General features: G+C 41.2%; 1 protein-coding gene across 1 annotated transcript in view; it reads left to right on the top strand.

Annotated features, from left to right (window-relative positions):
• NME9 (NME/NM23 family member 9) overlaps positions 1-8,679 on the top strand; it is an 81,821-nt gene extending 73,142 nt beyond the window's left edge. The window contains exons 15-17 of the mRNA XM_082262097.1: positions 3,720-3,952; positions 4,958-5,041; positions 8,570-8,679. Of these exons, the coding sequence (XP_082118223.1) occupies positions 3,720-3,952; positions 4,958-5,041; positions 8,570-8,604 (352 nt within the window). The 3' untranslated portion in view covers positions 8,605-8,679. The remainder of the gene's footprint in view (positions 1-3,719; positions 3,953-4,957; positions 5,042-8,569) is intronic.
• The last annotated feature ends 19,155 nt before the right edge of the window (positions 8,680-27,834 follow it).

Here is a 27,834-nt window from a genome sequence, read left to right as displayed (position 1 = left end):
AGCCGGCGATCTATCTGGATAGCCAATGAAAGCAATGCCTCTAGGGAGTCTGGAATGCCAACTCGGGCTAGCTCGTCCTTCAGACCCTCAGATAGGCCTGAGCGGAACTGGTGACGTAGCGCTGCGTCGTTCCACTCGGTATCAGTACTCCACCGTCTAAAATCCGAGACGTACTCCTCTACTGCTCTGCGGCCTTGCTGGAGTGCATGAAGAGCAGCTTCCGCTGTGGAAGTGCGCTGTGGATCATCGTATAATTGAGCCATGGCACCAAAAAAGGAAGACAAGGAGTCTAGGTGTGGGCTGCACTCTTCAAGAAGTCGGTGTGCCCAGGACTGGGGTTCATCCAAGAGTAGGGAGATGACAAATCCAACCTTGGTGGCTTCCAAGGAGAAAGTCCGGGGCTGCAGTGAGAAATAAAGTTCGCATGCGTTACGGAACGCCCTAAATTTGTCCCGATCTCCTGAAAATCGCTCTGGTGTAGGAACCCTGGGTTCAGGTGGTAGCATCACCACTGTGGGTCCTGAGACCGAACCTGTTGGTGTCGTGGAAGTTGGGGGTACCAAAGAAACAGGAGGGATCCCCGGGTTAGTCACAGAGTGCATGCGTTCCTCCAAGTGCACATAGCTGTCCTGGAGCGACTTGACTGTTTGCGACAATGCTGCCAAGTGTTGGCAGATCTCGTCCAGAGGAGAGGCCCCTCTTGCAGGCTCCGACATGGCTGTCTTGTACTGTAATGGTGCTGGTGGCTGAGCCTGACGTGCAGAGGTAGCCTCGTGGGATCTGGTACAACAGGAACACGGACGGGTCACACTGGTGGTAGACACGGGCTAGTCTGAGGTGCGGAGTCTAAGTGCTAGCTGGTTTTCACTAGAGCCCCTGGTGGTGGGGATAGACTGCGCTGCAAGCTAACACCAGGTCGCGGTCCCCAGGGTTGCCCCACCAGGAGGTGAACACGTCCAGAATCAGAAGCAGATAAGCCGACAAGGATAAGGCAGGAGAGTGGTCACAGGAACGAGCCAAGGTCAGGGCGGGCAGCAAGCAGACGAAGTAGTGGACAAGCCGGGAGGTCGATCAGGAAGTCAACAGGAAACAGCAGGTTCAGGATCAGGAAGTACAGGTAAAGCTGCAGACAAGACAGCAATGGCTCAGTGCTGCTGTGGTGTTTAAATAGGCCAGCCTTTTGCCAATTAGTGCAATTAGTCTGCACTAAGTTAACTCTTAACTGGCAGATTCATGACAGCACTTCAGTGTACACAGGGAGTGTTCCTAACACATTAATTTGGGCACATATAAGTTGTGAAAACCTATTGTAATTGTTATTGAGCTAAGTTTTTTTACTCTATAATATATTATATAATATACAGTAAAACCTTGGTTTGAGAGTAACTTGGTTTGAGAGCGCTTTGCAAGACAAGCAAATTTTTTAAATAAATTTTGACTTGATATACAAGCGATGTCTTGATATACAAGTAGCGTCTTGTATAAAAAAGAAGAGAGGAGCCTTTAAAGTGTAGCAATATGGTTACATTTAATGAAGGTTCAATATTTAGCAACTCACATGGTTGATGATTAAAACAGGCACATCTAAGTATGCAGGCATCTGGGGTAAAGCTGTCCACATAGACCATCCTCTGCACAGCTATCTTCATCATCCCTTCCCTGCTGCACTCCAGGACTGATTCAAAGCCTCACTTTCAGATCGCTCTACTGCAGGCTATTCTTCCCGGTCATGATTGCAGACTGACAGTGGTGAGAGCCGGTGGTTCAGAGGATGGTCTATGTGGACAGCTTTACCCCGGATGCCTGCATACTTAGGTGTGCCTATTTTAATCATCAACCATGTGAGTTGCTAAATGTTGAACCTTCATTAAATGTAACCATATTGCTACACTCTCATCTCTCTTATATTCTGTAGCTCTGCTAGATTTTGGGAAGGCTGCATATTGTGGATGGACATTTTATGGTTACACAACCTATCACATTGCTATAATCTTATAATCTTTGTATATAGCCTATAAACTGAAGGACTTGTGGAACAAATCATCTGAGTTTCCATTATTTCTTATGGGGAAATTCACTTTGATATAAGAGTGCTTTGGATTACAAGCATGTTTCCAGAACGAATTATGCTCGCAATCCAAGGTTTTACTATATATATATATATATATATATATATATAATATATATATATAGTTTTGGAATCACTTGTGCATTTTGGAAATGGTGATACAGTAAGAAGAATTGTTTGAAAGTGAAATTGGGCATTCAATATCACTCTAATTGGTTCTTTATACAGTATATTGCTTATCTGAGACATCTGTCACCCTTACCCCTAAAGCAGATGGTCAGACACTATAGCTGACTTCTGTGTTCTTCACTTATAGCAACCCCATTTCCCATAAGGCAAGCAGGCCTACCGGGTACTCGGTTGCCCCCAGGACTTATAAACAACGCTATAATGCCTGGCCACCTCACCAGGGCAGGCACAAACTGAGCAAAGCAAACCGGTTGTTTTGATTGGCAGACAGGCAGTGTGGTTCAGTGACAGTCCAGGTAAAAGGCAGGCAGATTTAAGAGAATAGTCATTATCCAATCCGAGGTCATACACAGTGAAATCCAATCTAGCAGAGCAGGGCAGACAAACAGGTAGCTTGATCAGGTATTACACACTCTAACATACTTTATCACAAGCATGAGACTGCAAGCTAGGCTGGCTTATATCCGGTTTGGTCGCCACCCAGAGACTGACCACATTATTCACCTTGCAGCTGGACAGAGAGACAAGGAGAATGCCACAGCCAATGACAGATGACATTCGACACCCTGACTGCAGCTTAAGAGTCAAAATATATAAAGTGTGACAGTGAGAGGCCCTGTCACTGTGAGAATATCGGAGAATGAGACACAGGATTCGCTTTTAGGGTAAATGCAACATTCAAGACTAGTGTTTCTGGGCAGAGAAAGCTGTGCATTTGGCTTTCTCTGGATTCTGTAGTACTGAATCAGAACATTTAAACCTGTGTCTGGGTTTTGCTGGACTCCTGCAACCTAGTACACAGGTGTGCAGGATCATTATATACTCAGGTCTGAGAATACTGTAGCTCAGGGGTTAGAGAGCTTCAGCCAGAAGCCAAGAGACAGAGGGGCTCATTGAGGGGTCAGAGGTGCCCAGCCAGAAGCCAAGAGACAGAGGGTCTCACCGAGGGGTCATAGGGTCCCACCCAGGAGACAGGAGGTCTCAGTTCCAGGAGTCAGGTCAGCTCCTATCGGGGTGTCAGGAGAACCACAATCCATAGGCGGGTCATGCAGCAGGGTGCTGTAACTAAAGGCTAGAGAGCCAAATATCCAGGAGAGCTGGACAACACAGTCAGGGAGATTGGTTAATTGTGCAGCATGGTACTGCAGTTGAAGCTAAGTGAGCCTATGAGCCAGATGGCTCAGCATTTTTTAGTGTTTGTATTCTGCTGAAGATTTCATGCATTGGAAACCTTTTTCTTGGGGATAATAAATCTTTAAGAAGTAATCCTGCACTGCAATAATTTAGAACAGAGTATGCAGATTCTAGCATATCCTTATATCTTGTCCAATCATAATTGGCTCTCTTAATCATTGGTTAAGTGTTATTCAATTTGCTCTTAAAATGTTTTCCCTCAGTTCAGTTTCATATCACGAAAATTATATTTGAAATGTGAAGTATTTTATGTTCTATTTAATTTCAGAGGTCCTTGTTTAATGATGATCCTTAGCAAAGAGAATGCAGTGAAGGAGTGGAGAGCACTGATGGGCCCTACAGACCCCACTATAGCTCAAACATCAGCCCCTGATTCTCTGAGGGGCTTGTTTGCCAAGAATATTCTGCAGAATGCAGTCCATGGCTCCTCCGACAATAATCATGCAACAGAAAAGATAAAGTTCATATTTGGTGACATTGATCTGGATGGAAATATCAATGGTAAGATCATTTAATGTATTATTAAAATTCCTTCAGGACAGTATTTAAGGAAAACAAAAACTAAATACGAATACAACCCTGTCCAGGCTGTTTTTTGCTGTCCATGTTCTCATGGGTGTAGTAATGCCTGCTGCATGGATATACTGTTTTAATGTGTGCGTGCGTAAATATGTGTGTGTGTGTGTGTGAAATATATATATTGTGTGTGTATATATACAGTACTCTGCAAATGTTTTAGGCAGGTGTGAAGAAATGCTGTAAAGTAAGAACACTTTCAAAAATATATATTTTGTTTATTTTCATCAATTTACGAAATGTAAAGTGAGCAATCTGAAAGAAAATCTAAGTCACATTAATATTTGGTGTGACCAAACCAGCATCAATTCTTACACTTGCACAAAGTCAGGGATTTTGTAGGATTAGTGTTAGGTATATGATTAACCAATTATACCAAGAAGGTGCCAATGATTATCAATTTCATATCTAGATTTAAACACAGTTATAAACTGAAGCAGAAAAAGGTATGTAGGAGGCTTAAAACTGGATGAGGAACAGCCAAACTCTGCTGCTGTTGTGGTGAGGTGAGGTTGTGGAATAAAAAGTGTCTGCAGGCAACAGTGAAGCATGGTGGAGGTCCCTTGCAAGTTTGGGGCTGCATTTCTGAAAATAGAGATTTGGTCAGGATCAATGGTGCCATCAATGCTGAGAACTACAAGCAGATAATCTCATGCAATTAGGAAGGCATGTAATTGGCCCCAAATTTATTTTGCAGCAGGACAACAACTCTAAAGATACAGCCAATGTCATTAAGAACTATCTTCAGCTTTAAGAAGAACAAGGAGTCTTGGAAGTGATGGGTAGGCCCCAGGGAATATTATAACCAGGAAAATTGTATTAATATTTTTGTAGCAATCATGCACTTATCCTTAGATTGCAGGTTTACAGATGGAGTTTTCGTTATATCAATCAAAATATATCTAAATCCATTTCATTTTTGTTCCACAGGGACCAGTGAAGAAACATCCCCCAAAAATACTGCTGAAGACATTGAACAAAGTGAAGAAAGCAATGAAAGCACAGCCCTCCCAGGTAACATTGAAAGGTCAAATTATACCGTGTTAATTCCCTAAAGATAACTAATAGGAAGTGGCACCCACTTGCAACCCCCACTCATCAGCTTTGAGGCGCTAAACAGCTACAAGACTTTCAGTACTCAACTTGCCCATCTTTGGAACTCCATTGGTGCTTTTTATTGTGCTGGTACATTCAAGTCATGGAAGTTTATTGAAAAGCAGTAGCTTTTTAATGGAATTTGTAAACAAAACAACTCCAAGCAGAGATAAAACAGATGATTGGCTGGAATTCTGAGCATAACACTTCTGAACAACAGTGGGGTAGCAAATATAGAGTATAAAGCGGTATAAAACCCCAAAACTAAAATAAATGTATTACAGCTTACCACTTAGCTGTGATGGTGGCATTGGTTTCCTTTTTTAGATGTATTTTCTTTATTTTCACCTGGTGATCCAGTCAGTAAGTATGTTATTGTTCAACTCCCTGTAACAGAGTAAGCTGTTCAGCAAAAATGATAGTGTTGAAACAAACCTTTAACGTATATCTGACGGTTGCTTACAATGGTCAGCCTTCTTCATTTATGTAAAACTGTTAACCTACTAAAACCCCAATTCCAAAAAAGTTGGGGCACTGTGTAAAATCTACATGAAAATAGAATGCAATGATTTGCAAATCTCATAAACCAGTAATTTATTCACAATAGAAAACAGAAAACATATCAAATGTAATACATATAAAAAAAAGTTAGTACAGAGCCATGTTTACCACGATGTAGCCTCCCCTTCTTTTAACATACTCTGTAAACATCTGGGAACATCAGTTGTTAGAGTTTTGGGAGAGGAATGTTGTCCTATTCTTGCCTGATATAGGATTGTGTTTGATTGTGTGTTGTATTTTTAATTTCAAGATGTGTCAAATATTTTGGTGAAGCGATTGGTGAAAGGTCTGGACTGCAGGCAGGCCAATTACGCACCTGGACTATGAAGCCATGCTGTTGTCATTGATGCAGTATGTGGTTTAGCAATGTCCTTTTGATATATGCAAGGCCTTCCCTGAAAAAGACATAGTCTGGATAGGAGCATATGCTGCTATTAAAACCTGGATATATCTTTCAGCAGTGATAATGCTTTTCCAGATGTGCAAGCTGCCCATTCCATACACACGAATGTACCCCCATACCATCAGAGATGCAATATTTTAAACTGAGTACTGATAACAAGCCAGAAGATCCCGCTCCTCTTTAGTCCAGAGGACATTGTACCCATGGTTACCAAAAACAATGTCAAATTGCAATTAATCTAACCACAAAGCAGTTTTCCACTTTGCAACAGACCAATGTAAAGGAGCTTTGGCCCAGAGAAGACAGCTGTGTTTCTGGATCATGTTCAGAGATGGATTCTTCTTTTTATCATAGAGCTTTAACTTTCAATTTTGGATGGCACGATGAAATGTGGCTGAATGCAATTGTCAGCTTCCTCCCACTGCCTCTCCCAACGGCAATTGCATCCAGCCACTGTGCTAAACAAAAGGTAAAAAACACAACCCCCTCCCCCCCACTGTTACCCCCCTCTTTTCAGTGCCCCCCCCCCCCTTACCTATCCCTGGCTCTCCCTCCAACCTCTTTCGCTGGCTGCAGCTGCTGCCCGGGAGATTGGTGAGTGCCAGGATAGAGAGTGGGGGGGGGGGGCTGGTAAACATGTGCTTACCAGCGCCCTTTCTTTCCTGAATGAACAGAGCGATCAGTACTCTCCACCCCCTTAAAAAAAAAAAAACTGTTAATAAATTAAATTTAAAAAAACAATGGGACTTTCTGAAGCAAGTCCATTACGAGGAGGGAGAAAATACCAGACACATGCTGGCCCTCCTGGCACAATCTCAAGATACTGCTGAAACTGCTTTGGTGCTGGAGTTGTGACCATGTGTCTGTTGGAAATAATGAATGTTTTTAAAGAGTATTATTCTGATCTAATAATTCAAAGAGAAAGTGACCGCACTCAGAGGAATTTGAAGAATGAAGTGTTTAATTCCCCACACAATATAATACAAACAGTGCTTCACATAGACACAGGTAGACGCATTTCACGATTCTAAGATCGCTTAGTCATTACCAATAGTGGGGGAAGAAGAAAGAGTTGCATATATAGGCAGCCGACAATTGACTGAATGAGTTTGAGAGCTGTGTTGAAACACACCCAAAATCTAATGATTGAATGTCCAACACATGCGAGTCAATCACTTCACGTCCACTGAAAATCTGACTGAAAAAAGACAAACATACTATAGAAACAGGCACATAGATGATTCTATACAAGTCTAAGGTAGACAAGGTAGATAGAGAAATGGGATAGTTTTTTCAGGGTCTAACTATTCCACACCTAGATAAGGCATTCTTGGAATTGCCCATTACTATTGAAGAACTACAGGAGGAGGCCGCATTGAATTCAGCTAGCCATAAAGCACCAGGGCCATATGGATTACCAAATGAAATATGTAAGGAATATAGGGAGATAATGCTACCAGAGCTATTGCAGGTATTAAATGAGGCAATAGAAAAGGAAAAATTGCCAGTATCTATGATACGATTATAATAATACCACAAGAAAAGAAAGATCCTCTTCAACCCGCATCCTATAGACCAATTTCCCTGCTCTGTGCAGATGTTAAATTACTGGCAAAGGTTCTAGCTAATAGGTTGAGTAAAATAATCCATACAATACTCCACCCTGATCAGTGTGGATTTCTTCCTGGTAGGTCAACAGAAACATAAAGAGATTATTTTAAGTCTAAAAATACCAGTCGGGAAGATGAGATCAAGAATTATATTGTCCCTCGATGCTGTCAAAGCATTTGACAGCGTCGAGTGGCACTATTTGTGGTTGTTGCTGGCAGCCTTTAGTATAGATCCTGGGGTAATATAGATCCGAGGGTCATATAAATTTCTGACCCTGGCAGGTTCCTTTTAAGTAGCTGAAGTGCTGCTATGATTGTTTTTACTGTGCAGAAAATTGTTGACTGAAAAAAAAAGATATCTGAATGATGCCTGTAGCTAAAAGCATCATTCAGATATCTCCAATGAAAGCCCAGGACATCATATGACGTTAAACAGTATGGAATTGTTTAAGCCTGTAGTTATTAACATGACTGTTTCAATTATTAAACTTGCCTTTTTTGTCTGTATTAGCTGAAAAGATAAATGTAGCTTTCTCCTTGTTTCTTGTGACAAACTTCCCCCTATGTGTTCTGCTCTTAAAGGATACGTTAAACTTTGGTAACATGTAACATGTTATACCCGTATTTTGGGTATAATATGTAACATGTTACCAAAGAGCACCTCCTGTGCCCCTCTTATCTCCTGTTGTGACAGTTGGTGGGGGATCTTTGCAATTGCCATTTGCTGGTTGTGAGATTTGTAAATACAAAATATACACATGCACAATTCCATGTTTGCCAGACCAAAAACATTACACTCTCCAAAATAGTATTTTAAACACAAATTAAAAAAATGTTTTTGAAATAATTTTTTCGCACGTTCTTTATTTACAGAGAACGAAGAAGAACCTAAACAAGATGACAGTTAACTGTCTGCTACCTTTGGACATAAATCTATCTTCTATAATTGGAGAAATGTATTATTCTATAGCACAGCAAGGAGAGACTTTAATAGCTAAACAGGAGCAGTGAAATCATGAGATGCGTTGCAGCGTGATTCATACATTTCTCCCTCTGATGGTCTATAATTGCACTGAAAAAATATAAAAACTGCCCCTGAATATTTTTGGTGTGTTTATTTTTATCTTTGCAAAATGTTCTTAGATGTCCATGATTGCAGGCACAGGGTTTACAAAGAAAGACAGCACTGTCAAATATACATAAAAAAAGTCCTTGCATATACTTTTTTAATGTGTGGCAGGCTTATTTGCATCAGGTTTTGTTAAAAAAAATTATATATTATAAACTTTAAGAAGCTCTGCACAGGTGTATGGGCAGGAAAATGTAAAAAGGATTGTGTTTATATACAGTATTTCACAAAAGTGAGTACACCCCTCACGTTTTTGTAAATATTTTATTATATCTTTTCATGTGACAACACTGAAGAAATGACACTTTGCTACAATGTAAAGTAGTGAGTGTACAGCTTGTATAACAGTGTAAATTTGCTGTCCCCTCAAAATAACTCAACACATAGCCATTATTGTCTAAACCACTGGCAACAAAAGTGAGAACACCCCTAAGTGAATGTATCCAAATTCAGCCCAACTAGCCATTTTCCCTCCCCTATACCATGTGACTCGTTAGTGTTAGAAGGTCTCATGTGTGTTAAATTTGGTGTTATTGCTCTCACTCTCTCATACTGGTCACTGGAAGCTCAACATGACACTTCATGGCAAAGAACTCTCTGAGGATCTGAAAAAAAAGGAATTGTTGCTCTACATAAAGATTGCCTAGGCTATAAGAAGATTGCCAAGACCCTGAAACTGAGCTGCAACACGGTGGCCAAGACCAAACAGGGGTTTAACAGGACAGGTTCCACTTAGAACAGGCCTCGCCATGGTCGACAAAAGAAGTTGAGTGCACATGCTCTGCGTCATATTTAGAGGTTGTCTTTGGGAAATACAGTAGACGTATGAGTGATGCCAGCATTGCTGCAGAGGTTGAAGGGGTGGGGAGTCAGCCTGTCAGTGCTCAGACTATATGCCGCACACTGCATCAAATTGGTCTGCATGGCTGTTATCCCAGAAGGAAGCCTCTTCTAAAGATGATGCACAAGAAAGCCCGCAAACAGTTTGCTGAAGACAATCAGACTAAGGACATGAATTACTGGAACCATGTCTTGTTGTCAGATAAGACCAAGATAAACTTATTTGGTTCAGATGGTGTCAAGCGTGTATGGCAGCAAACAGGTGAGGAGTACAAAGACAAGGGTGTCATGCCTACAGTCAAGCATGGTGGTGGGAGTGTCATGCTCTGGGGCTGCATGAGTGCCGCTGGCACTGGGGAGCTAAAGTTAATTGAGGGAACTATGAATGCCAATATGTACTGTGACATACTGAAGCAGAGCATGATCCCCTCCCTTTGGACACTGGGCTGCAGGGCAGTATTCTAATATAACCACCCTAAACACACCTCCAAGATGACCCCTGCCTTGCTAAAGAAGTTGAGGGTAAAGGTAATAGACTGGCCAAGCATGTCTCCAGACCTAAACCCTATTGAGCATCTGTGAGGCATCCTCAAACAGAAGGTGGAGGAGCGCAAGGTCTCTAACATCCACCAGCTCCCTGATGTCATCATGGAGGAGTGGAAGAGGACTCCAGTGGCAACCTGTGAAGCTCTGCTGAACTCCATGCCCAAGAGGGTTAAGGCAGTGCAGTAAAATAATGATGGCCACAAAAAATATTGACACTTTGCACCCAACTTGGACATTTCAACTTAGGGGTGTACTCACTTTTGTTGCCAGCAGTTCAGACATTAATGGCTGTGTGTTGAGTTCTTTTGAGGTAACAGCAAATTTACACTGTTATACAAGCTGAACACTCACTACTTTACATTGTAGCAAAGTGTCATTTCTTCAGTGTTGTCACATGAAAAGATATAATAAAATATTTACAAAAATGTGAGGGGTGTACTCACTTTTGTGAGATACTGTACATCCTTCTACCTCCAAGTCTGTCTAGTTTTGAGAAAAAATAAAAAACGGAAAAGACTGTGTGCTTTTCCATTTTTTCGGACCTAAATGAGCTAGATCAGTGCTAGCCCGATGTAAATGGACAGCAGCATTTAGATCCACCACACAGGTCCGCCACAGTCAGTTGTCAAAATTCAAATGCGAAACTGAATAACATAGGATGCCACAAAACTGACATCTGTCCCACTCTGCTCTGATTCAGCAGGGGATCTGCTCACGGATTCCCTGCTGAAAGGAGCAAAGCACACCTGTGTGAAAGGAGCATACAACCTGCAACCCAGTATTCTCAAGACATGGTTCCATAATTTTATACACCTGCACTCTTAAAGATTCAGTAAAAAGCTATGATTGTACTTTAAAAGAGTCAGGGAAAGAAAAATGCTGTAGGCATAAAGTGCAGGCAGCTTGCATGCCTGCACATACTGTACCTACAGCAGCATCTAAAAGCCTGCAGTTACAAATGAGTGCTAGGCCGGCATGACAGGCAAAGTTTGGCCTAGAAAAAACAAAATGTATGTGGTTGGTTAAAAAAATGATGGCGTTGGCAGCCAGCACCAATAGGCTTGATTGTACACCCACAACACAAAATATAAAACGAAGGGTGCAGCGCCAACAAAATGAACACAGTCCCAATAAAACACTATGCATAAAGTCCATGTATTGAAGATGGTAAAAGGGATCCCCGCACCAGCTGTTGTGAACAAAGGGCACATGTCACCACTGTGTAAAGAGGGGCAATCCTGCTTACCAAATATTGTTGACCCTCAAGTCATAGAGAGGTCAATACATGCATATAAAATGCCAGGACTCAATGGATCAATGGCTAGGCCAGATACACATTACTTCCTCCACTGCAGTTCCAAAGACCAGGTATGCTCCACACTCAAATAGTGTGAGCTTCCTCTCCAGAAGCAAAGTATGGGGACGTGTACCGTTTACCTTAAGAATATAAAGCACTACAATAGTGTAATATGTCTAAAAAGCTACATTAGCTAATTTATTAGAGTCATAATACACTCACATTTAATACAAATAATACAAGTGTTCAAACGTGGATTGAAAATGGCCGTGGCATGTGGCGTGCTTACGTCATGTCACCTAGAGTTGCCTTATGTGTTTCGTCATATTCTGCCGTCTTCAGAGGTGTGCCGAACAGACGTAAGCACACTTTAAATTTTGACTAAACTGGAGATGGCTGACCAAAGGAAAGCAATATTCAAAAAAACTGCTTGTAATAGAAATACAATAAAAAAAAAAGCTAACCCAATATGAATCCCAATCCGTCTCCAATAGTGACTAATAAACGTAACTTCAAATATAAAAAAGAATAATTTTCTATGATGTTACGCATGGTGAATGCCCCATCTAGTGGACTATAATTCATTAACAACACCTCTTCACATGGTTAAAAATGGACGTCACATTTTACAAATGGCTCCACCTAGCTGAAATTAAATTTTTACAATTCTCAAATGACTAATACCCTCAGTACTTAACACAAATAACAGAGAGAACACAGAATGTGAATAAAATAATCCAATGATTAAACTCGCCCATTATTCAAAAAACAATTACCAATCCACTCTATGTTCATACGCCTTGGTGAGTAGCTTTTGAGGTCATAAATTCAGCGGAACTCAAGTCTTGAGATCTCTGGCTGGACATGACTACCTCTCCAATGTGGGAAAACAATCTATGCCAAAAATAAAGGGCCCATCTGGTTTTTTATTATGATAACGCGCATAATGCTTGGACACACTGTGTTCAGGGAACTCATGTCAGATGAGTTCATTAAATGTTCATTAACTCTAATGTTCATTAATGTTCATTAACTAAATGTTCATTAACTCTAATTTACATAGCCCTAATAGTATGGCCCACATATTGTAGGCCGCGAGGACACTGTAAGAAATAAATCACATTCGTAGATGAACAGGTAATAAACTACTTCATATCAAAAACTTTAGACGTAACATTGGATTGAAAAATACACACCTTCTTGTACTGTATGTCGAAGGATTGACAGGACATACCACACATTTTCTACAGGAAAAAAAAAACTTTTAAATCCTGGAAAAGGGGGTTTTCTTAGGATTATCAATGATAATCAATGGTGCTGCACTCATCATTTTATATTTTGTATTGTGGGTGTACGATCAAGGCTTTGTTTATAAAACTGCTGGATAGATGGGTCCCTCTACTGTCCATTAGTAGTGACTCGCCCAGAACCGAACCCAACACTCATGTACAGTGATCTTTATTTTAAAAGGGAAGTTTAGTTCAAACATTGCCAACAATATCAGTGTTAATCTAATACTATAAACTGGCTCAGCTGGCTAGCACTACCAGTGCAATATACAATAAACAAATAGCTATAACGGTGAACTCCATGGAAAGAAACATTTGGTATGCTATATCTACTGCTTTCAAGGCTCTAACTAAACCACTGATGAGTGGGAGAGCTGATAGAAAGTCCGCCAGTGGTGGGGCCTTTAACTCTTGCAGGAGGATTCTCTAGCAATCAGAGAATATTTGTAATTCAGTAGTGGAGTGGGAATGCAGTCTGCCTAAATTAACCCTGCCGGCAACAGTCAAATCCCCACAAAGGCAACAAAATGAAACTGAATAAGCATGCCAGAGGCTTTTCAACATCAGTGTCGGATAAGTGTCCCCGGTCAGCTGTTGGGTAACCCGATGACCTGGTGAGAGGACATGCTACACTAAAAAGCGCCCCTCTCAAACCCGTGTTTTCTCCCTCTATGAATTCCTCAGTGCAAGTCCCAGGCAGAATCTGTGGGATTCTCTCCTCTGTTTGCAAAACTCAGCACAGTGTCTCTAGGCTCTCCCTGCTCTGCATTCTGCATCCTGTAGCCCTCTGCAGCTTTCTCTAGAATCTGTACACTGTAGCTCCCTTTCAATTATTCTCATTGGATAATAAGTAATGCAATAGAGATTACAAACCAGTGTACCTGAAACATCAAGACAAGAAAAAACAATATCCCAATAATTAAACTCCATACTCCATGATATAGTATAAGGGCCAATAACATTCAACTGATATCCGTAAAATCAAGTAAAAGCAGAATAATAAAGCTTTACATAAGACTAAGTTGTGGCTCCTGTCACTGCAAATCACTGTGTATTATCCAGGTTCATGGTAAATGTTCCATTGTTAGCTGATATTGCATAGAAAGTAAAATTCAAAGGGAAAGAAGGATGTTACAAAGAAGAAAGTTCAAAGGGTCTGAAGGTAATGGCTCTGGGCAAACAATAGACTTCCTTGGCTCCACCTCTCACCAGCCTTTGACACCAAGAAAAGAAAACAAGAAAAAGTGCCACCCACTAGCCTGCTCATCCCCCGTAACCAAGGACTCCAGCCCCCACATCCCCCAAAATGGTCTCTCACAAAATGATAGTCCATACGCTTCATAGGGTCTCAACCTGCCAGGTGTAAATATTTGGTCCAGGGTTCCCATGTACTCTTAGTGACTGTAAATAAATCTGAAGAATGGTGTATTAAATGACACCAGAATATTTACAGCATAGCAGTAAAATGACCCAGCAAAGAATTTGCCTCTATGTATTAATATCTTCCCATCACTAAGATACTAAGATATACTGACTTAACAAAGCTAGTGGAAGTGATGGTATCCCAGCTAAGTTATTTAAAAACATAAAAGACAATGCTGTAGATATGCCAACAAATTTGGAAAACTCAGCAATTGCCACAGGACTGGAAGAGGTCCTTTTACATTCCGATACCAAAGAAGGGCAGCGCCAAAGAATGTTCAAACTACCATACGATCGCACTCATCTCACGCGCTAGCAAGGTTATGCTGAAAATTCTGCAAGCTAGGCTATAGCAGCCTGTGACCCGGGACCTACCACAAGTACAAGCTGGATTTCGAAGAGGCAGAGGAACTAAAGATCAAATTGCCAACATTCTCTGGATCATGGAGAAAGCAAGAGAGATCCAGAAGAAAGTCTACTTCTGCTTTATTGACTACAGTAAAGACTTTCGGTTGTGTGGATCAAAACAAGATGTGGCAAAAACTGAAAGAAATGGGAATATCAGACCACCTCACCTGTCTTCTGAAAAACCTGAGAAATGCAGACGATACCACACTAATGGCAGAAAGTGAAGAAGAAGAACTAAAGAGTCTCTTAATGAAGAGGAAAGCTGTCCCGAAATTGAACATTAAGAATACTAAGATCCTGGCAACTGGTCCCATCACTCTTTGGCAAAAAGAAGGAGAAGAAATGGAAACAGTGACAGATTTTATCTTCCTAAGCTCCAAGATCACAGCAGATGTTGATTGCAGCCATAAAAAAAAGAGACACTTGCTTCTTAGGAGGAAATCAATGGCAAACCTAGATAACATTATAAAAAGCAAAGATTTTACCCTACTGACAAAGTGCCGTATAGTCAAAGCTTTGGTTTATCCAGTAGCAACCTATGGCTGTGAAAGTTGGACCATAAGGAAGGCTGAATGCTGAAGAATTGATGCTTTTAAACTATAGTGTTTGAGAAGACTCTTGAAAGTTCCTCAGACAGCAAGAAGATCAAACCAGTCAATCCTGAAGAAAATTAACCCTGAATATTTACTGGAAGGATGGATTATGAAGCTGAAACTTGAATACTTTGGCCGCCTAATGCGAAGTTAGGACTCATTGGACAAGACCCTGATGCTGAGAAACATGGAAGGAAAAAGGAGAACTGGAGGACACAAAACAAGATGGATAGATAGCATCATCAAAACAATGAACATGAAGTTAAGCAAGCTTTGGGAGGCAGTGGAGGACAGAAAAGCCTTGCGTGCTATGGTTCATGAGTTCACAAAGAGTTGGACACGACTAAACTACTGAACAAAAACAACAATTAATATCTATTAATAGCTATCGATATTAAAAAAATAACTCCTCCTCATTATATACTGTACAGGATACAAGGGTGGGTCCTGGATGATAAATATATGTCATTTTGTTTGGGTTGTGGTCTCTTTAAGGGGGACAACAAGAGAGGCAGCTTTGATTGATCAGGATTAGCCCACCTTTGGAAGAGCTCTGAAAAGGGCAGGAAGTAGCCAGCAAGGGTTGGTGTGGTGTTGTGGGGAGCTGAACACAGTGGGGGAGATTTACTAAAACTGATGAGGATAGAATCTAATAAAGCTGTGCACAGTGACAAGTCAGCTTCTAGGTTTTATTGTGACAGCTTAATTAAAAAAGCTAAAGACAGATTGATTACTATGCACAGCTGCACCAGATTCTGCGAGTACCGGTTTTAGTGATTCTCCCCAAGTTTGCTGTGGGCCTTTCTGGCAAGCAAGAACTTTAAATTGTTTTTTAGGACAAGTGTATGCTGCCAGTGAGGTAAAGCTTTGTTTTGTACCAGAGCCTATGGACTGTTTGTTTTTTTTATGCTGAAGATAAGCTTTTTGGCCTTTTGGAGAAATAAAGACTGTTAATTTTTACAATTACACACATGGTGGCTAAGTGATCCAAACTCCAAATATCACATTTGGTACTTGGATGCGAGCTGCCTAACCAGAAAAAGCAGTTAGAATCAAGACACTTTGTTAAGTAGATAGAAAGGAGTGCCTGGTATCCAGTATACCAGTATATGTGAGCTTGAAATTACATTTTATTGAAATTAGCAACAAGTAAAATCAAGCCAATGCATTTTGGTGAAACAGAGACTCCCCCTTCCTCAGGGCTATTGCTGCATGTTAATCTTGAGGGAGTATCTGTTCCCCTCGAAATGTGCTTGTTTGATTTTACTTGTTGCTACCTTCAATAAAATGTCTTTTCAAACCCACATTTACTGGATACCGAGGGCTTCTTTCTGTCTACTTTTCAAGGTTACATGTGAAATCGACCATAAGACCGTACCCTAAGGCAGTAGCCCAGGCCCTGACAGGGCTCACTATGACCTCCTTTCATGTTGGGAGCAAATCTTTGTAAGGGAATTCTTCCTATTCACCCACATCATTATCTGCCTACAAACAGTGACTGATCAAGTCAGTCCAGCGTGATCTCCACCCCTAATGAATCAAGAGACTGACATTTAAAGGGCTGGTACCTGTTTTGAATGTTGTGGTTCAGAGTGACACAGGCACTTCATACCACTAAAAGAAGCATAGATGAAGTCATAAAAGCCCTGGTTCAGAACACCCAGCCTGGCAGGAGACCAGTTGGGTGCAAATACAGACCCAACAGGAGGTCTGCCTGGAAGAAAAACACCACTATGAGCGGACCTTGGCTCTGTTGATACAGGCTCAGCTGTCTCAGGCAGCACAGCTGGAGGCTCAACAGACCCAGAATTTTGCTTTTGCAGAAAGTGGTTGTCACCCCTAGCAACCCAGTAACGGTGAAGTCCAGCCACTACTTGCAAAAACATATACTCCAAATTGATGTGAAAGTATTCTTGACCACTTTTGAAAGTACACCCGAGAGAGAAAGGGATGACCTCAGGACCAGTGGGCCAGCCTCATTCCACTTCTTTTGGGGGAACCAAAGAAGGCATAATATTATTTGCTGGCATGTGACACAAACAATTATGCCAAGGTAAAAAGGGAGATCTTAGCTCACCTTAGGGTGCATGTTGCTGTCCAAGGGCATAGCATGCATTGCTGTGTATTGCACTGGCCAATCACCTTGGTTCCAAAAGCAGGACCTGCAACAACTTGCCCCAAAATGGTTACAGCCAGATAAACTAATGGGACCTCAGATTGGGTCATCGTGGACCACTACTAAGGGTGCTACTAGGTGAGCTTCAGCATTGGGTCAAGCATGGGGAGCCCCAGACGATGGACCGACTGGTGATGATAGTGGAGCATAAAGGAAAGAGGATCTACTTTGATGTGCCAAGTCCCGAAGCTCCCTGTTAGCATGGAGAATAATGCCATCTGCAAACCCTGGATTCAGCACTAAGGAAAGTCAGGGAGTGACTGCTCCAGCGTCCCAGAGGTCTGCTCTGGCACAGAGAAGTGAGATCATCCTTTGTTGGTGGTTTCACACCTTGGGTCATATCCAGGCTCAGTGTCTTCTGCAGGAGAAACCCATGGAGTGTGTAGCCATACAAAGGCTGTTTTTTTACACCCAGAGGGTCTGTACTACCCACCAAGAGGTGCAATTTGAATATAATGTCTGGGTGAATCAACTTCATGCCATGGGTCTTCAGGATTCAGGTAGTATGGTGACCCTTGTCCATACTGGGGTGGCTGGGAAAGTTGGTCCGATAAAAAGACTCTTAGAGTGGTGTGTATACATGATAACACCAAGGAATACCCAATAGTGCCAGGGAGAATAACCACTACTTGTGGCATAGGTACTGTACATTGGAGGTTGAGGTGATACCAAACTTAATCCACATAATTATAGTGGGACTGCTATTCTTTGTTGAACTGTAAAACTAATTTACTAATCAGATTGCATGTGGTATTTGGGTCACATGACACATTTTTCCAAATACCACGTGATACTGAAAATGACAATTTACTATCCCTTTTTGCAGTATTTCCCTCAAACAGCTAAAAGGCTCTGTAAATACTGCATCAAACAGCATTAAAGTCAGTTAAAATAAATCATTAAATGCATTTGTTAAATAAGTAGCAGTTCAAACATGCAAAATTTAAGGAGTGTATGAACTTGTTAGGGAGCCATCACCCACTGGTGTCTTTAACAACCAGTGAATAGGATTAGGAGGAAGGTTCTTCTGGTCCAGATCACCCTGACCTAAAGGTGTCAAGGGGTTCATTTGGCACTGCCCCAAATGCGGAACCCCACGTTAAAAAATGGCATAGAAAAAGTAACAGTGCTTTATAGGGTCTCACAAGTGCCACTTTGTCGTAGATAGTAATTTGATATTTGCCTCACCAAAGTACTCAAATGGCTCCCTATAACACATTGGGAGGTCATCTAGTGACCAAGAAAACAAAGCACAGATAACAGACTAGTTCTATTGGCCAGAAGTCACTACTGAAGTAAAAAGATGAAAGCGAGAAAAAAACCCTGAACAGCTGCACTCTGCAGATCCAGTTAAAAGTCATTTTAATTGCATGTAAACATATATAAAAGTAGTGACTTCACAGTGGGGTAAAAGTGAGATATTCTAACGCATTTCATGCTGTATTTAGCACTTACTCATACCTGTAGACCTAAAAAGGCACTGTGCTTCCTGTCCCACATACCAGCCAACTACACCAGTGTTGCATTGTCACAGTCAGGCTCAGAGACCAATATCTATAGGAGTAGAGAGGCTTCCACTGACTAGCTGGATAAGTACAGAGAAAGTCCACCCTGGCAGATGACACAAGTTCACCTAAGGCATGAAGTCTAGACACCCGAGCTCCTGATGGCGGAGATGGGTTTTGCTGCGTGTTAGTACCAGTTTGCCATCCTCAGGATTGCCCCACCAGAATGTGAACAAGCCCGGGGTTCAGTAGCAGATAAAGCAGGGGGTCAACAGAGGCACAGTAAGTAACAAGCCAAAAGTTGGTAATAAGTGGTTGCAGGTTGGGATCAAGCAGAAGCATAGTTGAGGAACAAGCCAAAGGTCAGTAACGAGTAGTAGCAAAGATATGAATTGCAGCAGGAGTGACAAGAACGAGATATTAGCTGTAGAGAACACAATAATCTGGCAAACAAGAAGTGCAAAGGCATGTCTAAAATACAAAGTTCATGGGAGGAGCAAAGAGTTTAAGGTTCAAGAGAAGCAAGCTTCAAGGCAAGACTGTTCAAGGAATTGATGCTATCCAGCATCCCAGTTAGCTCAGCAAGAAGAGACACTGCCAGACACAGCTGGTTGCAGGTTCAGATCTAGGTCCTGACATACATTTTAGGAACCTCTTAGTGCCTTTGCCTATTATCAAGGTAACATTTAGGCATATTGCAATGGATCTGGTGGAGTCCATGGTAAAGTCAGCCCGGGGTCACCAGTATATCTGTGTAGTACTCGAATATGCAATAAGATATCCAGCAGCAGTTCCTTTTAAGGAACTTGTGCAAGTTGTTTCAGATTAAAGGAGTTGTAAAGGCAGAAGGTTTTTTATCATAATGCATTCTATGCATTAAGATAAAAAGCCTTCTGTTTGTAGCAGCCTTCCAAGCACCCCCTCATACTTACCTAAACCCCATCTCTGTCCAGTAATGTCCACGAGTCCCTTGGCCATCCGAGACTCTCCCTCCTGATTGGCTGAGACACAGCAGCGGCGCCATCGGCTCCCGCAGTGGTCAATCCAAGTCAGTCAGCTAATCAGGAGAGATAGGGGGCAGGGTCGAATGGCAACTCCATGTCTAAATGGGCACACGGAGTTGCAGCCTTCGGTTCGGGTGCCCCCATAGCAAGCTGCTTGCTGTGGGGGCATTCGTCTGATGGGAGTGGCCAGGAGCAGCAAAGAGGGACCCGAGAAGAGGAGGATGCAGGCTGCCCTGTGCAAAACCAACTGCACAGAAGAGGTAAGCATAATATGTTTGTTATTTTATTTTTTAAATGAGACTTTACAATCACTTTAAAGAGTTGCGTAGTTCTGTTAATCGTCCATGGAAAATATTGGAACTGAAACTAGTGTTTTCTATCAGAGGGGTTAATGCATCCACTTGTTTTCCCTGTTTGAACTGGTGTAATGGTGAAGACTTTGTGGGTTGCATAACCTAGAACCTGGGAAAGTCAATCTGCACCACATAAGACGGTGGTGGAACATATCACCCAAAAAAATGGAGCATATGTGACACAAACTCCAAAAAGTTTTTTAGTACAAAACTGAACACAACTCCGGTCTTTTCTAATGGGTAAAGACCTGTAATGCTTTTTTCTGTTGTAAACTGTAAAAAAGAGGCTATAAGTTGAATCATTCGAATAAACAGTATATATTATCACAAATTGTTAAAAGCAACATTACCTTTTAAATGCAGAACACAACCCATATCAACATAATAAAATGGGATTTTATTAACTCTAGCAAACCTGTTTCTTTATCCATTTTTTGAGAGGTTTAGAGCCACCATTTTGTTAATTTGTCAGGTTCTTATGATCTATATGGTGTTTGTCCTAATAAATTTCCCTTTGCTTTTTTTTTTTTTTTTTGGTCTGTGACACTGCGTAGGAGATTTTCCCTCACTTCTTGACCTTTTGATGCCCATGGAAGACATTGGGGGTGCAGCTGATGGACTAATTTAATCAAACTATATTAATTTTTAGAGCCCATTCACATTAGCGCGACTTGTCAGGCGACTTGTCAGCCTGACAAGTCGCGGTATGTCACGGTCCATTGAGTAGTACAGGACCCGTTCTAATAGGAGCGACACAAGTCACTCCGACTTAGAAAAAGGGTCCTGTACTACTTTGGGGCGACCTCGGAGCGACTTGCATAGACTTACAGTATGTGAAGTCTCTGTAAGTCGCGGTGCACGCGACTTCACAGGTCACCCCCCGAAGTCGTGTCGCCTCAATGTGAATGGGCTCTTAAGGTGCCAGTGCATGTATGCTTGGCATAAAGATAACAAGAAACAAAAAAAAAAAAAAAAACCTCAGAGACCACAATTCCCAAATAATTAACCTAGTTTAGTAAAACTGTATATAATCAACAAATTTTTAAAAATAATCCTGCATGCTGGAAATTATATATAGGTGTTTAAAACATTTATTTCTGTGAAAAATTAGTATTTTAAACTTAAATTGATAGGCTAAGAAACTATCAGTGGCATATATTATGAAATAAATGTAACAAAGTGATTATGTTTGTGTAAATTGTGTTTTGCAAAAATGTTGCAAATATGTATTGAGCTTGAGCTTGATTAAATAAACTGACCAAAATATCCAAGTGGTTAGCACAGCTGCCTTGCAACAATGTATTTGGGTGTTCAAATCCCTGAACTACCTACAACTGTCTGTTGTTATATATGACAAGCAACGCCCCAAAAATAAAACATTGTATATGTGTGAAATTATTATATTTGTTTAGTGGGGGGCCATATTACTGTTGCTTCCTATATAGAGCCACATTACACTCTGAAAAATAGCAGTGTTTGAGCTTGCAAATCTGAGAATTTGCAAATTGATTGAACATATGCAGTGCAACCCCAGAACTCAGAATTCAACAACACAAAAAAAGATATGTAGATATATATATAAAAAAATTACTACATCAAGTCAACACACATAGGAAATGCTTTCAGTAATCTCAGAATGAGCACAAAGTGGCTTTTTCATTTAGACTAATGGGCCATACACACTATAAGATTTTCTGAAGATTTTTTCCTTTAGATTTACCCAAACCAGATAATATGAGGTCAAACCTAAACACTTTCAATTTGTATGCAATCTGGCAGGCCCTTGCACTACATAGAAAAGGTAAATCTGAAGGAAAAAGTCTTCAGAAAACCTTATAGTGTGTATGGCCATACATGATCCAATTTTCTTACAATTTTCTGTCCAATTTTCTTGAAATTTACCTTCAAGTATGTAGTACAAAGGCCTGCCTAATTGGATAAGTGAAAGTGTTGTTTAGCTTTGACATCACATTATGTGGTTTGTGGTTAATCTATCAGAAAATTGTACAACAAAAATTGAACATGTATGGCCATACACACTATAAGATTTTCCGTAGACATTTCCTTCAGATTTACCTTTTCTATGTAGTGCAAGGGCCTGCCAGATTGCATACAAATTGAAAGTGTTTAGGTTTGACCTCATATTATCTGGTTTTGGTAAATCTAAAGGAAAAAGTCTTCAGAAAATCTTAAGCCCCGTACACACGTACTGATCGTCGGCCGAACGATCGGCTGTCTTTTGTCCAGGGCTGTCCTGTCTGTTGAAAACTGCAAAAGACTGCACACAAATTTTGTCGGCCAACAACAGACGACTGCAGAAGTGATGTCATGTGATGGTTAACTTTCCCTGTGTTTTTTCTTTTCTGAGCATGCCCAGTCTTGCAAATCAGCCGATTGTCGGCCGAATTCTGTACTGACTGGCGAACAATCGGCCGTTCTGGTGTTGGCCAACAAAAATTTTAATGCCTGCACGACAGATTCTGTTCGGCCGAAAATGCGCTGTCGGCTGTCGGAAGCATCATACTAACAAGCCTACAATCAGCCGATCGGTCGTCGGCCGAATATTTACGGCCGAAGATCGGTACGTGTGTACGAGGCATTATAGTGTGTATGGCCCATTAAGCTGGCCATACATGTTCAACTTTTGTTGTACAATTTTCTGGTAGATCTACCACAAACCACATAATGTGAGGTCAAAGCTAAAAAAACACATTCACTTGTATCTAATTAGGCAGGCCTTTGTACTACATACTTGAAGGTAAATTTCAAGAAAATTGGACAGAAAATTGTAAGAAAATTGGAACATGTATGGCCAGCCTTAAGCCTCGTACACACGTACCGATTGTTGGCCGTAAATATTCGGCCGACGACCGATCGGCTGATTGTAGGCTTGTTAGTATGATGCTTCCGACAGCCGACATCGCATTTTCGGCCGAACAGAATCTGTCGTGCAGGCATTAAAATTTTTGTTGGCCAACACCAGAACGGCCGATTGTTCGCCAGTCAGTACAGAATTCGGCCGACAATCAGCAGATTTGCAAGACTGAGCATGCTCAGAAAAGAAAAAACACACGGAAAGTTAACCATCACATGACATCACTTCTGCAGTCGTCTGTTGTTGGCCGACAAAATTCGTGTGCAGTCTTTTGCAGTTTTCAACAGACAGGACAGCCCTGGACAAAAGACGGCCGATCGGTCGGCCGATGATCAGTACGTGTGTACGAGGCATTAGTCTAAATGAAAAAGCCACTTTGTGCTCATGCTGAGATTATTGAAAGCATTTCTTATGTGTGTTGACTTGTAAGAAACTTTGATCATGGATGGCCAGCCAAACACTCATTCATTAGTGAACTGGTGATTTTGGTTTAGGAACCAACAGACCCAATTAATTACTTTGCTGGGCGTTTCCTATACTGGGTGGGTGTAGTTTAACCAAGGTTATATAAAGGGATGTATGAGATCATATCATTTGGCCTGTGGAAGGGCCACAGGTCTTTATGTCCGAATTTGCTTTTGGGGTGGGGGTTTGCTGGCATGCCTAAAGATCCATATTGCAGTAAGTGTATTCTGTTGGATGAATACTTTTCATGCTCTAACTGTTTGGTATAGTTTTTGCAAAGTGTGTCTTTATGTACTCTATACATGTTTTTTTTTTTTTTTTTCATGCCTCTGTGTAGCTGTATGTTCTACTGATTTGATGGTATTTAAATGAAAAGGCAGGCTCATGCAAACAATTAACATAAAAGTATGTTGGGTATGTTTTATGCTTAATACTAAGGTGTCTACAACTTATTTTGCTTGACTTTTGGATATTGTAAGCTCTATCTATCCATCATATGTTGTACCTTTGCACTGTAATTTGAATAAAAATTACTTGATTTGGGGGTTTGGGGGGGGGGGGGCATTGCACATTTCACATTTCACATGCTTGCTTGAGTGATTGCTGATGTTTTATACATGTTCAATAAAGCTTATTCATTTGTACACAGCTCCTGGTTTTTTCTTTTCTTTTCTTCATATTTGTCTAGATGTAATTCAGATATCTTTTGTCTGTTGAATGTAATCCATTTCTTGTATTTTTTGTGTGTGTGCAATGGCAGTACAGTATGAACTTGGGTAGGGTTTCTCCATTTACTCCAGCGAAGTGTGTGTGTGTGGTGTGTGTGGTGTGTGTGTGTGTGGTGGGTGGTGTGTGTGTGTGTGTGTGTGTGTGTGTGTGTGTGTGTGTGTGTGTGGGGGTGGTGTGTGTGTGGGGGTGGTGTGTGTGTGGGGGTGGTGTGTGTGTGGGGGTGGTGTGTGTGGGGGTGGTGTGTGTGTGGGGGTGGTGTGTGTGTGGGGGTGGTGTGTGTGTGGGGGTGGTGTGTGTGTGGGGGTGGTGTGTGTGGGGGTGGTGTGTGTGGGGGTGGTGTGTGTGGGGGTGGTGTGTGTGGGGGTGGTGTGTGTGGGGGTGGTGTGTGTGTGTGTGTGTGTGGGGGTGGTGTGTGTGTGTGTGTGTGTGGGGGTGGTGTGTGTGTGTGTGTGTGTGGGGGTGGTGTGTGTGTGTGTGTGTGTGGGGGTGGTGTGTGTGTGTGTGTGGGGGTGGTGTGTGTGTGTGTGTGGGGGTGGTGTGTGTGTGTGTGTGGGGGTGGGGGTGGTGTGTGTGTGGGGGTGGGGGTGGTGTGTGTGTGGGCTAAATTGTAAGAAATTAAAGTGTTTATGTATATATTTAGCTAAAAATATATAAATTAAGGAATAATACAAAATTTCCATTCAGTCGCTGTGGATGAATGTAACCAAAACATTTAATAAAAAAAAATCACTAAAAATTATTACTAAATAAAAGATTGCTACAGCGTTCACTCACCTTTTTAGTTGGCTTAGGTCAGTGATGAACCTTGGCAACACAGGTGTTTTGTAACATTTCCCATGATGCTCACCTACACTGCAGAGTACATGAGCATTTTGGGAAATGTAGGGCAAAAACATCTTGGGTTTTAAGGGTTACCATCACTGGCCTAGGTAAAACATTTCCAATACATTTTAGTTGTCTGTGTGCGCCATTTTTAAAATAAAGCAAAATCTCTTTACAATAAATTGCAAATGGCACATTGGCGTTCGCCCTGGACCAGAAATGACACCAAATTGGCTTGCACACATTCCAGCAAGAGGTCACAATCAACTGGCTAATCATGGTGAGGGCCACTTTCAGCTGTGAAGAAATGGCATTCATATGCAAAGTAAGTGTGTGTGTGTGTGTGGGGGGTCTGTGCTTGTAATCAGAGCATTGATTACCAGTGCAGACCCTTGGGGGATGCCACTAGAGCCACCAGGGATGCCCACCCATGCCACCATTGATGCCAATCAGTGCTCAGGGAACCTGTTAGTGCCCTCCTCATCAGTGCTGCCCATCATTACCATCTTTCAGTGCTGCAGACCAGTGCCAATCATTGCCCATCAGTGCCACCTATCAATGCCCATCAATGCTGCATATCAGTGCCACCTATCTATCTATCAGTGCTGCATATTAGTGTCTCATCAGTGCCTGCCAGCGCAGCCTCATCAATGCTCGTCAGTGCAACAAAAAACATATTGATTTACCAAATTTTATTACATAAACAAAAACACATTATTTTAGGGGTCAAACATTTAGGTCTTCTTTTTGCCAATAGAAAAAAAACCTTGCAGTGATCAAATACCACCAAAAGAAAGCACTATTTTTTATGAAAATACTGTCATACATTTGTGTTAGGTACAGGGTTGCATGACCACACAATTGTCATTCAAAATGCAACAGTATAAAAAGCTGAAAATTGGCCTGGGCAGGAAGGGGTGTAACTGCCCTGTAAGGAAGTGGTTAACTATTGAAACATGGGAATAAATATTCCAGGGGTAATCATGCTCAGCTCAATGGTTTAGTGGTTAGTGTTCCTGGCTATAAACACTGAGAGCATGAGTTCAAATCCCAAGTGTGCCATCACCTTCTTAAATTGTAGACAGCTATAAATAAATACTGAAACTTGGCAAATGCATAATTGCACCCTGCACATATATGCATGTTTGTTTCTTGAATATACAAGGCCATTGACATGCAATTTTAGGTGATGTAGCCAATGTATTACTATGTGGCCAAAAAAAAATTATGGCACACAGGGTGTTATCATGGTTGGGCCTTGAACTCATGACCTAGCAATCTTTAGCTGTGAGCTTAGCCCACTACACCAAAGTGCTGAATACAATCAGATATGCCTGAAAGTTTCAGATGAATAAAGAATGAAGACTGCTAATTAGACAGCTGTGTAGTCTGCTATTAGTAAATCTAAAGGTTAAAACACATAAGATACATAACTATACCTTAAAATTAAAATAAACCATAATAAATGACATTGCTGTGTAATAGTGATTCAGAATAGACAAATTTCCTTTTATGAAAAACACAAAGGGAATTTGGCTAACTCCAAACTCAAATTCAGCCTAAGTTAACTCCAAACCCGAATTCAGTCTAAGTTAACTCCAACTCCGAATTCATTAAAGCATCTAGTTGATGGTTTAACTCCAGCCACTTACCTAATTAGGATGCAATGAGTTTAGGCTGGAGTTATTTCTGGAGAAGTGAGCAGCTCTACTCCAAACTTATACTGAATTAGGCCCATAGTCTCCATGGAGAACTGGATAAATAAATAAATACTGCTGTAAAAACCCCTACATATTGTAGGATGAAAATTCCCCAAGTATTGATAATAGTATGAAGACCAAAGGTCCATGGAGATTGTGAAAACCAAAAAAAGTGTTGAAAGTGTGTGCAAGGAGATGCACCTGTGAGCCCAATACCACAAATCGAATCGATGTTTCAACACTTTTTTCGGTTTTCACCATCTCCATGGACCTTTGGTCTTCATACTATTATCAATACTTGGGAAATTTTCATCCTACAATATATAGGGGTTTTTACAGCAGTATTTATTTATTTATTTATCCAGTTTTCCATGGAGACTATGGGCCTAATTTAGTATAAGTTTGGAGTAGAGCTGCTCACTTCTCCAGAAATAACTCCAGCCTAAACTCATTGCATCCTAATTAGGTAAGTGGCTGGAGTTAAACCATCAACTAGATGCTTTAATGAATTCGGAGTTGGAGTTAACTTAGACTGAATTCGGGTTTGGAGTTAACTTAGGCTGAATTTGAGTTTGGAGTTAACCAAATTCCCTTTGTGTTTTTCATAAAAGGAAATTTGTCTATTCTGAATCACTATTACACAGCAATGTCATCTATTATGGTTTATTTTAATTTTAAGGTATAGTTATGTATCTTATGTGTTTTAACCTTTAGATTTTCTAATAGCAGACTACACAGCTGTCTAATTAGCAGTCTTCATTCTTTATTCATCTGAAACTTTCAGGCATATCTGATTGTATTCAGCACTTTGGTGTAGTGGGCTAAGCTCACAGCTAAAGATTGCTAGGTCATGAGTTCAAGGCCAGACCATGATAACACCCTGTGTGCCATAATTTTTTTTGGCCACATAGTAATACATTGGCTACATCACCTAAAATTGCATGTCAATGGCCATGTATATTCAAGAAACAAACATGCATATGTG

This window comes from Pelophylax lessonae, assembly GCF_965119305.1.
Source record: "Pelophylax lessonae genome assembly, chromosome: 6".
NCBI lineage: Eukaryota > Metazoa > Chordata > Amphibia > Anura > Ranidae > Pelophylax > Pelophylax lessonae.
This window is presented reverse-complemented; position numbering and strand designations above follow the sequence as displayed.